General features: G+C 33.5%; 1 protein-coding gene across 1 annotated transcript; it reads right to left on the reverse strand.

The window, feature by feature from the left end:
* Positions 1-868: 868 nt before the first annotated feature.
* On the reverse strand, positions 869-9,916 carry LOC120092924 (geraniol 8-hydroxylase-like). Its single transcript, XM_090308031.1, has 7 exons — positions 9,293-9,916; positions 5,373-5,680; positions 5,073-5,216; positions 4,906-4,993; positions 4,412-4,816; positions 2,415-4,335; positions 869-1,685 (listed from the first exon to the last, which is right to left on the reverse strand). Exons 6-7 carry the CDS (start codon positions 3,396-3,398, stop codon positions 1,065-1,067), a joined length of 1,605 nt encoding a protein of 534 aa, XP_090164157.1. The 5' UTR covers positions 3,399-4,335; positions 4,412-4,816; positions 4,906-4,993; positions 5,073-5,216; positions 5,373-5,680; positions 9,293-9,916; the 3' UTR covers positions 869-1,064.
* Between the last annotated feature and the right edge of the window lie 4,591 nt (positions 9,917-14,507).

Genomic DNA, 14,507 nt, shown 5'->3' on the forward strand with positions numbered 1-14,507 from the left:
CAAAGTCCAAGATGGGAGTAAATGAAGTAGAATTCACTCAACTTTTGTGGGATTCTCAAAAGCCATTTTTTAAAAAACTCAATTTTCACCAACATCAGCTTCTTCATTTACTGGTGGCGGAGGGCTTCATTGACAGAGGAAGGGGAGCTGAGAACGACGCAGAGCTTGGTTCCAAGGCGGAGCTTGAAAATTTGGCCGTAGATCTCGGCCAAATCGGCGAAGGTGTGGTGAAGATTGCCGGATAAAAATGGAAGGTATCCGACCAGCGGCAGGCCAGGGGGCCTGGAGGCAAAGAGGGACGCCGGAATTTGGGTCGGAGCCATAACAGAGCAAAAACAAAGACGAAGATAAAAAGAACGGCAGTTGAAATTTGTTTGTCTCCGTTGGAATAGTCTACGGACCAAAATGAGAAGACAAAGGGAGCCGAGACTGACGTACCAATTATTGATGGGAGGTTTTCTGAAATTAATTCAAGCTCAAAAATATCTTGACACGATTTTGATTATTAACACCCTTTATTATATTTTTCTTAAAAAATAAAAGAAAACAAAACAAAACAAATACGTGGACGTTTCTATAGATATTTTCATATGAGAAATACTTGGCCACAAAAAAAGCCACATTTTTTTTTTTTTTTAAAAAAAAAGTAACACATGTCAACTTTTCATTATGTGCGGCAGGAGGAGATGGATACTTAAATGGTGCAACATTTACAGCTCACCTCAACTGTGGATATTTGAATTTTTATCCAAATCAATGTTATAAGTACCCGACTAGAAGAAAAATCCTTTTAGTGGCAACTTTTTAACAACACATAGATAGTAAAATTCTATTATCAACAAGCAATTTAAACTAAAGCCATTAAAAGTTTTTGCAACCGTAAACGACTCCACTAAATATTAATAAATTTTAGCAACATAGGTTATAGTGTCATTGAAAGTAGAAGCTTTATTCTAAAAACATTAGGCCATTTTTTCGATTTCTCACTCCCCTTCATGATTTTAATTTTACAACTTAGCTTTGAAAGGAACAACAATGGCAGATGTAGAAACCACCAAAATTAGTTACTGATACAGAGTGAAATGAGATAGCCTTGGCGTTGGGATGAGAATAAGAGGCCTCTTCATCTTCAAAACAATTCCAAATTTCTCCTCAACTTCCATTTTCTCACCATCTTCTAATTTCCAATCAAAAGAATGCAAAAGTGTAGCAAGCAAATACAGTACCATTCTTTCCGCCATAGCTATCCCTGCACAGTTTCTTCTGCCGGACCCAAATGGGAAGTAACGAAAATCACTTCCACTGAAATCGAATTTTCCATTCAAGAACCTTTCTGGGTTGAACTCTAGTGGATTTTCCCATTGGTTGGGGTGTCGTTGAATGGCCCAAACGTTGATGAACACTCGAGAGCCCTTTGGGATTGTGTAATTGGCGACAATGGTGGTCTCGCTTGGGCAGTGCGGCACAAGTAGAGGTAGGATAGGGTGTAAACGCAAAGTTTCTTTCATTACGGCTTTGAGATATGGCAAACTATGAATGTGGAACTCTTCCACAATATTGTCTTCTCCAACAACGACGGCGAGTTCTTCCTGTGCTTTCTTTAGAGTTTCTGGATTCTTTATCATTTCTGCCATCGCAAACTCTATAGTATTTGACGATGTATCTGTCCCGCCGATCACCATATCCTACCACACATATTGCCAAGAAACAAAAAAAAACTTGAATTTCTTAATTCAAGTGTTGCCTTATAATAATGTAATAAAATTTAAGCATTAGTTACGAGCTCCATTCAAGAACTTATTGAATTTTGAGATTGTTATAAATAGCTAATAGACCTCGTTTAATAACTATTTGTTGTTTTAAAAAATTCATCTTAAACTTTGACTTATTGATTTATATTCTTTGTGTTTTTTTAAAATCTAAGTCAGAAACTGAAAAAAAAAAAAAGAAAAAAAGAAAAAGATGTTTCTAAACTGGTTTGTGTTTTATGAAATTATAAGGAAAGAAACACAATTTTCAAAAAATGAAAAGAAAAATCAAATATATATATCAAACTTGGCCTTATTTGTTTTTTGTATCTACTTTTTTGGAGTGTTTTCAAATTCAAGTTAAGTTAGAACAATTCTAATGTCTGTCATTATTATTGTTGAATTTGCTTATGAATACAAAGATGAAAACCAATATGATAAAAGAAATAGATTGAGATTCCCTTAAATAAAAATTAACTCTATGGAATAAGTAAGATTTATTAGAAATATGTTTAAAATTAATTGAAAAAACAAAAATGTTAACAAAATCTAATGTAGTATACACAACAAAATAGTATTTTAACCCTATTTTAATCTTGAATATCAAAGTGATAAACCTGGTAATATAACATTTAAAAAAAAGAAAAGTGAGTTAAAATTAGTTACCATGAGCAAGGCTTTGAGGTGGGTCATGGTGAGAGGAGTCTTGGATTCTCCATCTTCTTTCACCTCAAGTAAGAATTGCAAGAAATCATTCTTCTTAACACTCCTACTGTCATCTTCACCAACAATTTTCAATCGTTGATCTATCATTTTCTCGAAAATCCTATCAAATCTCGGAGCAAGCTCACGCATCTTCTTCTCAATGCCTTGGAGGTCGAATCGGGCCAAACTTGGAAAAAAATCCGAAACATTAGGCTTACCCAACAGCTCAGTCATGTCCGAAACCGTCTCTCGAAACTCTGCCGCAAGACCGTCTCTCTGCTCCCCTTCTACTGACCCACCCCACAACATGCTCGTAACCACGTTGAAAACCGTCAAAAACCCTTGTTCGCCCACGTTCACCACCGATCCAGCTCGTCGGTACAAGTGAGCTATCGTGTTTCTCACCTCTCTACGGCGGAGCTCATAGACAGAGTCCAAAGTCGCGTTGCTTAGCATCTTCAACACACAAACTTTTCTTAACATTCGCCACTCGGATCCATACGGGGTCCAAACTATGTCGGAACCACCATATGTGGCAGCTTTACCCGCATGTGGAACATCGCGATTGGCAAAGGTGACATCGTGGTCTTTCAAAACTTCACGTGCTATCCACGGTGAATTTACTATTATACCTACTTTGTTGCCAAGTTGGAGCTTTAGTATTGGACCATATCTTTCTCCCAATTTGGTGAAGTAGGTGTGAAGTTCGGGGTCGAGAAAAGGGAGGTTTCCGAGGAGTGGAATGCCCCAAGGACCCGGTGGAAGCGGCATGTGCCGGTGCCTGAGTTTTAGATAGAGGAAAATTAGAAGAGCGGCGAAGACGGTGAAGAGGAAATTTGAGGTGAGTTCTTCCATGGCGGAATGGAGAATGAAGGAGAGTTTGGTGAAAAGTTTTGTAATGTTGGGGAAGGTCGGCAGAAACAAAATCTGGTGGAGACAAGACATGTGAAGAATCTATGGCTCTGCCTTTACCTTCCCAAGAGGATCAATCATTTTTTCCAAGGACAAAAGAAAAAAAAAAAAAAACTTAAAATTTGTGATATGACCTTTTTTTTTTTTTAATAATACTTGTGCATGAGTATGTATCTCAGTCGTATTACATAAGAAAGAAATTAAAATATATATTTTTTTAAAAAAGTAAAAAAGATTTATCGGAGAAAGTTACAAAATATAGATTATTTTTGAATAATGACAAAAATGGAATATATAGGAAAGAATTTTTAAAAATAGGTGGGAATAGAAAGTATTGACAAAAATAGTGTAGAAGGGGAATCGTGTACCTTAAACTTTAATCCAATCAAGAACCATTTCAGCACGGACGGTGGATTGGTCAACCACGTACTCTTCGATCGGGTCCACGATTCTCATAATCGTGGATCGGGTCCACAATTACTTTTTCTTTGTTAATTAATTATATATTTAATTGTAAATTATATTTTTTTTCTTTTTTACTCAATTTAACTGTTTATTTTCTAATTTTCAAGTAATCCTCATTTCTCTAATTCTCAATTTTAATCAATAAAAAAAAAATTGACTTCACTAAGTAGTATATCTCTCTATAAATAAATAAATAAAGATCTCATGATACTGGAGAAAATTTACAATTAGTTCTTTATTTGAAAATAGAAGTTTATATGAAATTTGAAGACGACCTCCTGGCCCTTACCCCACATGAGATTGTCTTCGTGTGCCTCTAAATTAGCTTCGCCCTGTTGCCGTTATCGTCTACGATAAATACTCTTCGATCAGTGTCACCAACATTGAGTCGTCTTGTTTGTTGAATAATAATTTCTATGTTGACCAATGTTTGGTCACACATTGAACCTAACTCTGGTAAATCGTGTTGTACGGAATATTGTTGTACTTCTTCGATAAAATTATTCTATACGACGAAAAAATTAATATTAAACAATATTCGTATCATATATTTGAAAAATGTCTAATTTTAAATCTCTTACCATGCAGTAATAGTAAGTGCCGTCAGGTGTGATAAATCACCTCGTGATTGAATTGTACTAGGAAAAGTAGTCGTCTGATACAACTGGTGTATTTGTTATTTCTCCCTATGTACAACGATCATGTCGTGCTTACTAGTAAGGTATATATATATATTCTGCATGAATTCGACGCCAGTCTTGGTCGTGCTTACTTCTCAAATCAATCTAGTGTAGTTCTGGGAGTGTATAGCACAACGAAGGTACCGTTTGTCGCAAACCGAGCTGTCTCAACACACGATCTGGATGATGTCACTCTACTATATGGAAGCATATAAGAGAGCTAACGATCAACCAGATGTCTTGACCATCATGACAGTAATCAGGTAGTGATGACCAAATGTCTTGCGTGTATGACGTCCAATTAATCTGACAAAAAAAAAAAAAAGAAAGATAATTATACACCCAATTAATCTAACCAAATGTTTTAAATATTTATTTATATATACATTTGTTACCTAATTGTGCATCAGTCTGTCAAATATTTTTCGGTATACTAGCAACATATTTGTTGACTGTTCAAAGGCAGCTAATACACCACTTCATCTAAAATTATAAAAAAATACAATTAATTTATATTCTTACATAAAATGATAACGAAATAAATATATAAATGAAATAATACCTGAAACTAAGTGGATGATGACCTGGGGCCTGTAACTGAACTTGTAGTGCTATAATTGAAAATCTATCATAAGCCCATACCTGTAGTAGTATCAGCGACCCTGCTATTTCCAACGCTTGTGTATTGGTAGTCCGAGAAAGTTCTCTATAAAGCCATGCAAGATAGGTACCACCCCATGAGTACATATCAACATGCTCCGAAATTAGACAATAGAGGAAGAAACATGAAATGTATAGAGTGTTCGACTTGTTAGCGAACAAAAATCCCCCAATAAGCTGCATAATGTATGCTCGTGTATACCTACGTATGCTAATGTCGTCGACATCGGGAGGTAATTCTGAAAACTAAGACACCAACCATGGAATACTTAATCTTGAGGCTTTCAGATCATCTGGTAGAACGCCCAAGAGCTCGTCACAAATAATTTTCCAATTATATTGTAATGAACCTGTCAAAGGTTCTCCATCCACTTGTAACCCAAACTAAATGGCAACATCCTGCAACGTAATCGTATATTTCCCACAAGGCAGGTGAAATGTGTGGGGTTTTGGTCTCCAACGCTCAACTAAAGCAGTAATGAGGTGCCAATCAAGTTAGATAAATCCGATCTGTGCAACCCAAAAAAACCAGACTGTTCAACATAGAGAATAATATGTGGATCAGATGGGATAATATGTTGTGCAGATGTCTCCCTTCTCTGACAACCAAAAACTACGATAAAAGAACTATCCTATATTGATTGCTAACAATGGGTATTTTGTTGATATAGTTGTACAAGATTAGAAAAACTGGATTCCATTACCTAAGAAGTTCAAATTACATTACATAACAAAATTACATTAAAAAACACAAGTAAATAAAAAATACAATTATATAAAAAATACAATTACATTAAATATACAATTATATTAAAAACACAAGTACATAAAAAAATACAATTACATAAAAAATACAACTACATTAAAAGCACAAGTAAATAAAAAAATACAATTACATAAAAATAAGTATATAAAAAAATACAATTACATAAAAAATACAATTACATTAAAAACACAAGTATATAAATAAATGTATGAATCAACCCAAATAAACAAATCTATAAAATCTCAAATATACAAATTCATATATTAGAAAAAAAAAAAAGAAAAAGTTTTACCTAAGGCGGATGGCGACAAAGGATAGATCGGCTCACGGCAGTAGAGGGTAGATTGGCTCACGGCAGCGACAGTAGCAACAAGATCGGAGACGGCAGACGGTAGAGATGACAACCCGCAGCAGTGAGAGGAATAAAAATGAAGAAAACGTTTCGGATGGGAGGAAGAAGAGGAAGGGCACGAGTTTAAGGACCACGGTACACGACTTAGGGTAATCATGGATCCCGTCCACGATTACCTGGTCAACACTGCATGACTGTCTATGTGGTAGTCTGCGCGTGCCAGATCACAGGTAATCGTATATCCGGTACACGATTTAGTTTTAATCGTGTAACGAGTACACGATTACAACGCCTATTTTTGACAATATTTTCTATCCAACCTTATTTTTGTTAATAATTATTAAAATAAAATTATTTTTTAAAAAAATCAGATTTATCATGTGAAAAAATATTAGTATTTATTATTTATTATTTATATTTTTTGTCTAACTCAATTATCTAATTAATGTGTATAGGTGACAAATTTTTTGTGAGACTAGATATTTTTTTATTTGTTATTTCTCAGGAATTACACGGGGAATAAATGTAATGGCACCGGCCTTCCTACCTCTTTCCTATCGAAGAGAGGACATAAAAATACATCATTGGATATTTTTATGACTAAAGAGAGGACAAGAAAGTTGTTTTTTTTCTCTCTCAAAATGTAAAATAATCATTAAATTTGGCTGAGTCCAAATAGGGTGACCCAAAACACGTCGATATATTAATTTAGTTTTGCTGTTTTCGCCATTTTTGTCTTTTCTTTTACTTCTTTTTTACACCTTTATTATCACTGTCTTCGTTTTCTTTTGTCTTTTTCTACTTTAGAGTACATATATTTCAAAACCATCTAATCTACCATTATATATAGATAATTGTCTCTTCACAATTGCTCATGCATTTGAAGTTTTGGCATCTTTAAGGACTGTTCTTTCTCGTAGAAAGATATCTTTTCAACTGGTATTCTCCCACTCATCTATGATGAGAAAGTGAGGATAATTAAATTGGGTAGTTATTTGGTTTTCTTTCGCCTAAAGGATAATTTAAATGACTAGAATTTGTGGACTAATAATATAATGAAGGATATAACATGTTAAAGTAATTACAAATATAGCAAGATCTATCTAATGATAAACTTTATCATTGATAGATTTTAAGAGTTGGACCTAAATTTTGCTATGTCTATAAGTAAAGACATGAAAAAATTAGATTCCTTCATGCACTTCCATGGTGGCAAATTGTAAGGAAGAAGCATCATGGGCTACATGCTATATGCAATACTCATATTCCCAAATGGATTAAATCCATTGAAAGCTAAGGCTAATCGAACATTCCTTGGGTCTGAAGCAAATTCAGGAAACTCTCTATCAAAACATTTCCACCATTCAACATTAGTTGGATGTCGCAACACACCATTAGTTTCAACTCGTTTATCCTTATGCCATCGCATCTCGAAAGCAATGTGTTTTGATGAAAACAATCACTTCAACCCTGGTATTAATGGAAAATGACGTAAAATTTTGTTTGGGCTCTTCTTATTCTTGTCATCCTTTATTTTGTATCGAGACTCACCACACGCTGGACAACTTTGACAATTAGAATATCTTTTCCAAAATAAAACACAGTCGTACTTGCAAGCATGAATAGAATCATATCCTAGTCCTAGGTCACGTAATTTCCTCTTGGCTTCATAAAAAGAACTAGGTAACCATGCACCAGTTGAAAAGACATATTTCAACAAATCTAGTAACATATCAAAGGATTTATGACTCCAATTATTGAGAACCTTAATATGCATCAATCTCACCAAGAAGTTCAATGAGGAACATTTTGTACAACTAGGGTACAACGGGTTATGTGCTTCATCCATCAACTCCTCAAAAATGTTTGAAGTATCCTTTTGTTCGATGTTCTCAGCCATTTCATCTCCAAAGTCTTCTTCAACTTCATCATATGCTTCTTCTCTCATCGGTCCTTGCAAATTATTTAAAAGATTGAACAACTCATCATTATCATTGTGTGCAGTAGGTTCTTCCCTTAATCCATCATCCACTGAATGAGCTAAAGGAGTCTTGACTCTTTGAAATTGAGCTAAATTTACCGGTTCTCCATGATAAATTCATTGACTATATGAAGGAGATATTCCATTAGCAAATAAATGTCATTCTACTCCATCTAATGTTTGAGACATTGAATTCTGACAATTTTTACATGGGCATCTCGTTTTCCCCTCTCCATTTACATGACACTTTGCCACTTCCATGAATTTCACAACTCCGTCAAAGTACTCTTTTGAGAATCTATCTCTAAGCTTAATCCAATCCTTATTCATCATTGAACCAAATGAATAAAGCATGTTTAAGTTTTGGCTATATGAAGGAGATTTTTCATTATCTCTAAGTGCCTTTATGATGAGAACAAAAGAGAAATCACTACATTTCTAGTGTTCCTTTTTACTTTACAAAAGAGTTGGTCTGCATCAAGCATGTGACGAGAACATTAGTAAGGAAAAATGGTCAAATATTTACGATTGTGAACTTTGATTGATAAAAGCTAAATAAATGAAGATAAAGGGTCAAATGTTTTCCATTTTCTAATTTTACTAGAGTTTTTTTAAAACGACTCTTTACTAGATTTTTTAAAAATGATATGATATCAAATTTACATTTACCTATCAACTTAAGTTTTTCAGGTCAATCGATGATTTAACACTAGCAAGTAAAAAGTGTGAAATTTAATTAATTTTCTTTAAACATCCTTAGCAATTTCATAAAAAAAAAAAAAAAAAAAGGAAAGATTAAACTTCAATCTTAACAAATGAATATCATGTACACAATTAAAACCAAAATACAGAAATAATTCATCCTTCATTATATTCGAACCAAAGATAGAATAACAATTTCATTCATAAACAAATCTATATCCTAATTCGAATCTGAAATAAAACCATCTATCAGAATAATAACACAGATACAACCTATGAATAACATTTATTAGAAAAAAAAAGCAAAGAAAAAGAACCAACCAGTGCGTGTAGTGGCAACAGTAGTGTGTGACAGCGTGTGTTGGCGTTTGGTATTGGAGCGGTATCCGTTTGTGTAAATGATGGAAGGAGAAAGGGAAAATAATAGGGAAATGAGAGGAGCGACTGAAAATCGAAGAAAAAAAGAAATGGATGGATCGGAAGGGGCTAGGGGACGGAAAAGGGGAGCGGAGGGACGGAGGAGAGGGGGATGGGAGTGAGGGAAAAAGAAAGGGAGAGACGGAGGGGAGGGGGCTGAGTGTAGGGGAAAAGGAAAGGGAGGGACGAAGGGGAGGGGGCTGAGGGACGAAGAAGGGGAAGGGAGGGACGGAGAGGGGAGGGGAGGAAACAGAAAGGGAGGGAACAGAGGGGATTGGCCGAAAAATAGAAGAGAAAGAAGAAGGGGGATTGGGGGTTGGCCGAAGTGGGGGTGGGGGTCGACTGGAGGGGAAAAGAGAAGGAAAACGAAAAGAAAAAGGTGGAGTGGAGGTCGGCTGGAAAAGTGAAGAGAAAGAAGAAGGGGGTGTGGGGGTCGGCCGGAGGGGAAAGGAGAAGAAAAACGGTGAAAACATGGTGGAGTAGGGGTCGACCGAAGAAGAGAAGAGAAAGGAGAAGGGGGAAAAGAGAAAGAGAAGAGAAAAATGGTGGGGTTTTTAAAGACTTTTTTCAACACATATTTTTGTCTGCATAAATTTTTTAAAAAAATGTGCACATTACTCTATTTTGGCCGACACATTAAATTTTTATCGAAGTAAATACGTCTATACCAATGAAAATAAATGCGTTAGCAAAAAAATATCGAAACAGGTAAAAATTATTATAGTGAATGATTGGACAAAAATCTAAAAATTGTGAAAGTTTGGTCGAGGAACCATTGTTGGAAAAAAAAAAAAAATCTAGTATTACTGTAATATATACTACCTCATTCATTTGATACGTCATTTTTGCTATCCAGACACTTAGTCAACCATAGGGTGTCATTCTTTTTCGGAGTAGAACTATAGGTAGTCATGTGTTAGTGCAATATTTATCTTTTGTTTTTTCATTTTTTTTCTTTTGAACTGTTGTTTTTACATTTAAGGAATATATATTTATAAATATGTATTACATATATACATATATGTATATGTATATCTATATATGTGTATATATGTATATATATGTATATATATGTGTATGTATGTGTGTGTATATATATATGTATATAGGAGGCGAGAAGAGCGCTGACGGTGGCATCTCGGTTGTTGAAGACGCCTTCTTGGTGCCGGAGGACTTCATTGACGGAGGAAGGGGAGGTGAGAACGACGCAGAGCTAGGTTCCGAGGCGGAGCTTGAAAATTGGGCCGTAGATTTCGGCCAAATCGACGAAGGTGTGGTGGAGATTGCCAGATAAAAATGGAAGGTAACCGACCAGTGGCAGGCCACGGGGGCCTGGAGGCAAAGAGGGATGCCGGAATTTGGGTCGGAGCCATAACATAGCAAAAATGAAGATGAAGATAATTCAAGCTCGAAAATCTATGGATTAAGGGTTAAAATAGGGTAGTTTTATAAAATATTTGAATGACGGTGCGCTCAAAACTTTTATTATTATTATTATTATTATTTTGTCGAAATGGTTATGTTAGCCGTTAGTCATCCACCTCACTGTTTATTATTATTATTATTATTATTATTATTATTATTATTCCTCATTTGTTTGGAAAACGAATTTAATTGGGTTAGTTTCATATATGGAATTCAAGCCCAACATAATAGAATATGTAGTACCAAGATAAAATAATTGCATATATAGAACAAAAAATGAAAGGTAAAATAATTGCATATATAGAACAAAAAATGAAAGATAAAATAATTGCATATATAGAACAAAAAATGGTGGACTAGAAAACTCATACCTAACCACCATTTTTCTCGCTTGTTCCCGATTTTCTCAAATTAAAAGCTATCACTGATAGCAGCTATCAGTGAATCACTAATAGCGGCTATTAGTGGTAGCTTTCAATTTGAGAAATATTAATACAATCTTGAAATATTATATTTTTATTTGCTATCAGTTATCAGTGGCTATCATTGATACATTTTCATCAATTATAATAAATTTTGAAATATTAACAGTTAAGGCTATCGCTGGCTATCAATGATAGATTTTTATAAGTCTACAAAGACAAAAAAAAGAAAACAACCACTTTGAAACATTGAGCTATACCAGTGATGAAAAACTATTAGTGGCTATCACTGATAGACTTTTATAAATGACTATCAACTTTGAAAGATTAGCATAGTAGCCATTAATAACAATCTTCTATTGGACTTTCATCAAATAGAATCAACCTTGAAATAATAACACTTAGAGCTAGCAATGATAGACTTCTATATATAGTTATGAACTTTCAAAGAAACTCGATAAAGATATTTCACCTAACTTTTATAACCAATATCACCAATGTCACTCATATCGTGGTTATCAGTGATAGCTTCTTTCACTGATAACATCATTGATAAGATGCTATCAATGATCTCACTGATATATCATTCTATCAATGATCTCATTGATATCATGCTATAAGTGATAACTCTCTATCACCGATGACATGCTAGAAATGGTAGCTTCTATCACTGATAACGTGCCATTGGTGGTAGCTTCTATCATCGATAATGTACTATCAAAGTTAGCTTCTATCACCATGCTATCAGTGGTAGCTTTTATCAATGATAGTTACTGACCACCTTATTGTCCATTTCCTTGTTCTTTCCAAACATTCGTACGGTCCATTTTCTTTTTGATACCTCTCGGGCACTTCTATAAAAATAACAAACAGCCAAATCAAACCCTTCTTCTTTGTCTGATTTTGTAAACAAATATTTTAATACATAAATACACAAATATTTTAATTTGTGCCCTTCATTTTAGGCCAGCTATGCCATTTTTTTCAAGTTTATTTTTGATAGGTATCATACTCTTAAAGTCCTATAAAAAAGGAAAAAAAAAAAAATATTGGTCTATCTGATATCGTTTGCATTTCTCATCTTTTGAGAAATAAACTTGTTTAATAACTATTCTCGTTTTTTATTTTTAACTTTTAAGAAATATTTTTAAAAACGGTGCAAATTTGTGGGGAAAAAAATAGCTACTTTCAAATCTATTTTTATTTGTTATTTATATTTAACGTTTCATTATAATAATCAAACTTGATGTTTGGCTTGTTGGTGTTAAATCACCTATGAATTGGGTACTTTCAAGTCTTGGGTAAGAAACTCACCCTCATAATTCTTATAAAGAAGTAAAAAATGGATAAATGAAAGATTTTTTTTTTTAAAAAAAAAAAAGAAAAAGCAAAAACAGGAAAAAGGAAAGAAAATGAGATAAAAAAGAAAGAAGCAAAAATTGAAAGTAAGAATAGAGAAAGAAAATAAAATAAAAAAAAAGAAAGAAAGTGAAGAACAAATATCGGAGAAAATATAGAAAATAATAATAAAAAAAAAGAAGCAAAAATCGAAGGAAAGAAAGAAAATAAAAAAATAAAAAAATAAAAAGAAAGGGAAGAAGAAGGTGTGCAGCAAGACAAGACAAAAAAAGGATGACAAAATTGAAAATTAGACAAAATTCAAAAGTTGACTAATCAATACTTTCACATTTGTAAATATTTTAAAGAGGTGATATATTTTTAGATTTTTTTACTTTATTTTACTATCAATTACAAATATCCAATTTAATTCCACATGCATGAAAGATGAACCATAATTTTGAAATTTCGATATTATGATAGTCTCAAAATTTTAGTAGCTAAAAATTTCGATTTTTTCTCAATTTCTCATAAATTCTCGAAATTTCAAAATTTTCATCAATATTTCTATCGAAATTCCGAGGTTTTTTTTTTTAATCAATTAACTATACTACTTCAATGGGAGTTTTTTTTTCTCTTTAAACGTAAATAATTTTTATTTTCTAGAAATCATATATGTTCATTCAAATCGTTTCCATTGAATTTCCACATCATTTCACATTAAGCTTGAATTGATGTGAATTCTTTATTATTCCTCTTATTTTCTCTAAAGTTGTACCTACTACTAGAGTTTTCTCTTTTCTTTTTTTTCCTTTCTTTTATATTATGTTGTGTTATGTTTGATGTTGTGCTTTTTACATCCCTATATTTAATGTTAGGGGAAAATATCTTTTCAGTCCCCAAGTTTTTTGGAATAGGTGCGTTTGATTTTTGAAGTTTCAAATTAGTCATTTTAGTTCTTAAGTTTTCAATAATAAGTTTAACAGGTCCTCTTTGTTAACAGAACAATTTAAATTAACAGATCTATCCAAGTAGGTTATTTAAATGCTGATGTGGCTTGCTGACTAAGTTGATAATTTGGATTTTAATTTGTCTCATGAAGTTACTCAACGAGACGAACTTCACGAGATAAAAAACAGAAATGATGTGAAGTTGAGTTCGTTGAGTTTATTTCTTGTGAAGTTCGTCTCGTAAAATCCGTCCTGTGAAGTAACTTCACGAGACAAAAGACAAAAATGATGTGAAGTTGAGTTCATTAAGTTCATTTCTCATGAAGTTTGTCTTTTGAAGTTCGTCTCGTGAAGTAACTTCACGAGACGAACTTCACAAGACAAAAGACAGAAATGATGTGAAGTTTGTTGGAACATACCATAATGTAGCAGAAGAAATCAGAAGCCATAAGCACTTTAATTCATTAATTTTGACAGAAAAGAAAACATGCTTAAAAAAATAAATGGGTTTCATGATATACCTTTGAAGAACTTCCTTTAAGCTCGAATTCAGCTGCAAATCTCCTCTGAATCTTGTTGTAGACCACCCTAAGATCTTCCCTACTATCCTCTTGGTGCTCTAGATTAAGTAGTGTGACTCAAAATAAGCTTGAATTAAGGGAATTTGGAGAATTCTCACAGTAGTAACCCAGAGGAAGAACAACTTCTACTCTCACGATTTTTTCAGAAAAATTGATCGTTTGCCTTCTCTTCAAAACACTCCAATCTCTTTAGTATAATGCGAACATTCATGCAAAGAGATTTGCTGCATGAGATACAGCTCATGCTTGGAGTTAATGAAGGTTGAAGAAGTGGGTTGTTAGTGAGCTACTACATGAAGACAATGGAAAATCCAATTTTCCAACTTTGTGATTTTTCTTCATTTTCAATTTTAATAAATTGATTTCATAAATCAATTTTATTTAATAAAATTAAAAATATTAT

The sequence above is a fragment of the Benincasa hispida genome, chromosome 12, assembly GCF_027475165.1.
Source record: "Benincasa hispida cultivar pf3 chromosome 12, pf3_genome.v1.1, whole genome shotgun sequence".
Lineage (NCBI taxonomy): Eukaryota > Viridiplantae > Streptophyta > Magnoliopsida > Cucurbitales > Cucurbitaceae > Benincasa > Benincasa hispida.

Excerpts from the sequence above, each read along its gene's own strand:
- LOC120092924 (XM_090308031.1), bottom strand. The coding sequence starts at position 3,398 with ATGTCTTGTCTCCACCAGATTTTGTTTCTGCCGACCTTCCCCAACATT. Across the intron at positions 1,686-2,414 it reads ACCTCAAAGCCTTGCTCATG|GATATGGTGATCGGCGGGAC; the intron begins GTAACTAATTTT and ends TATGTGTGGTAG.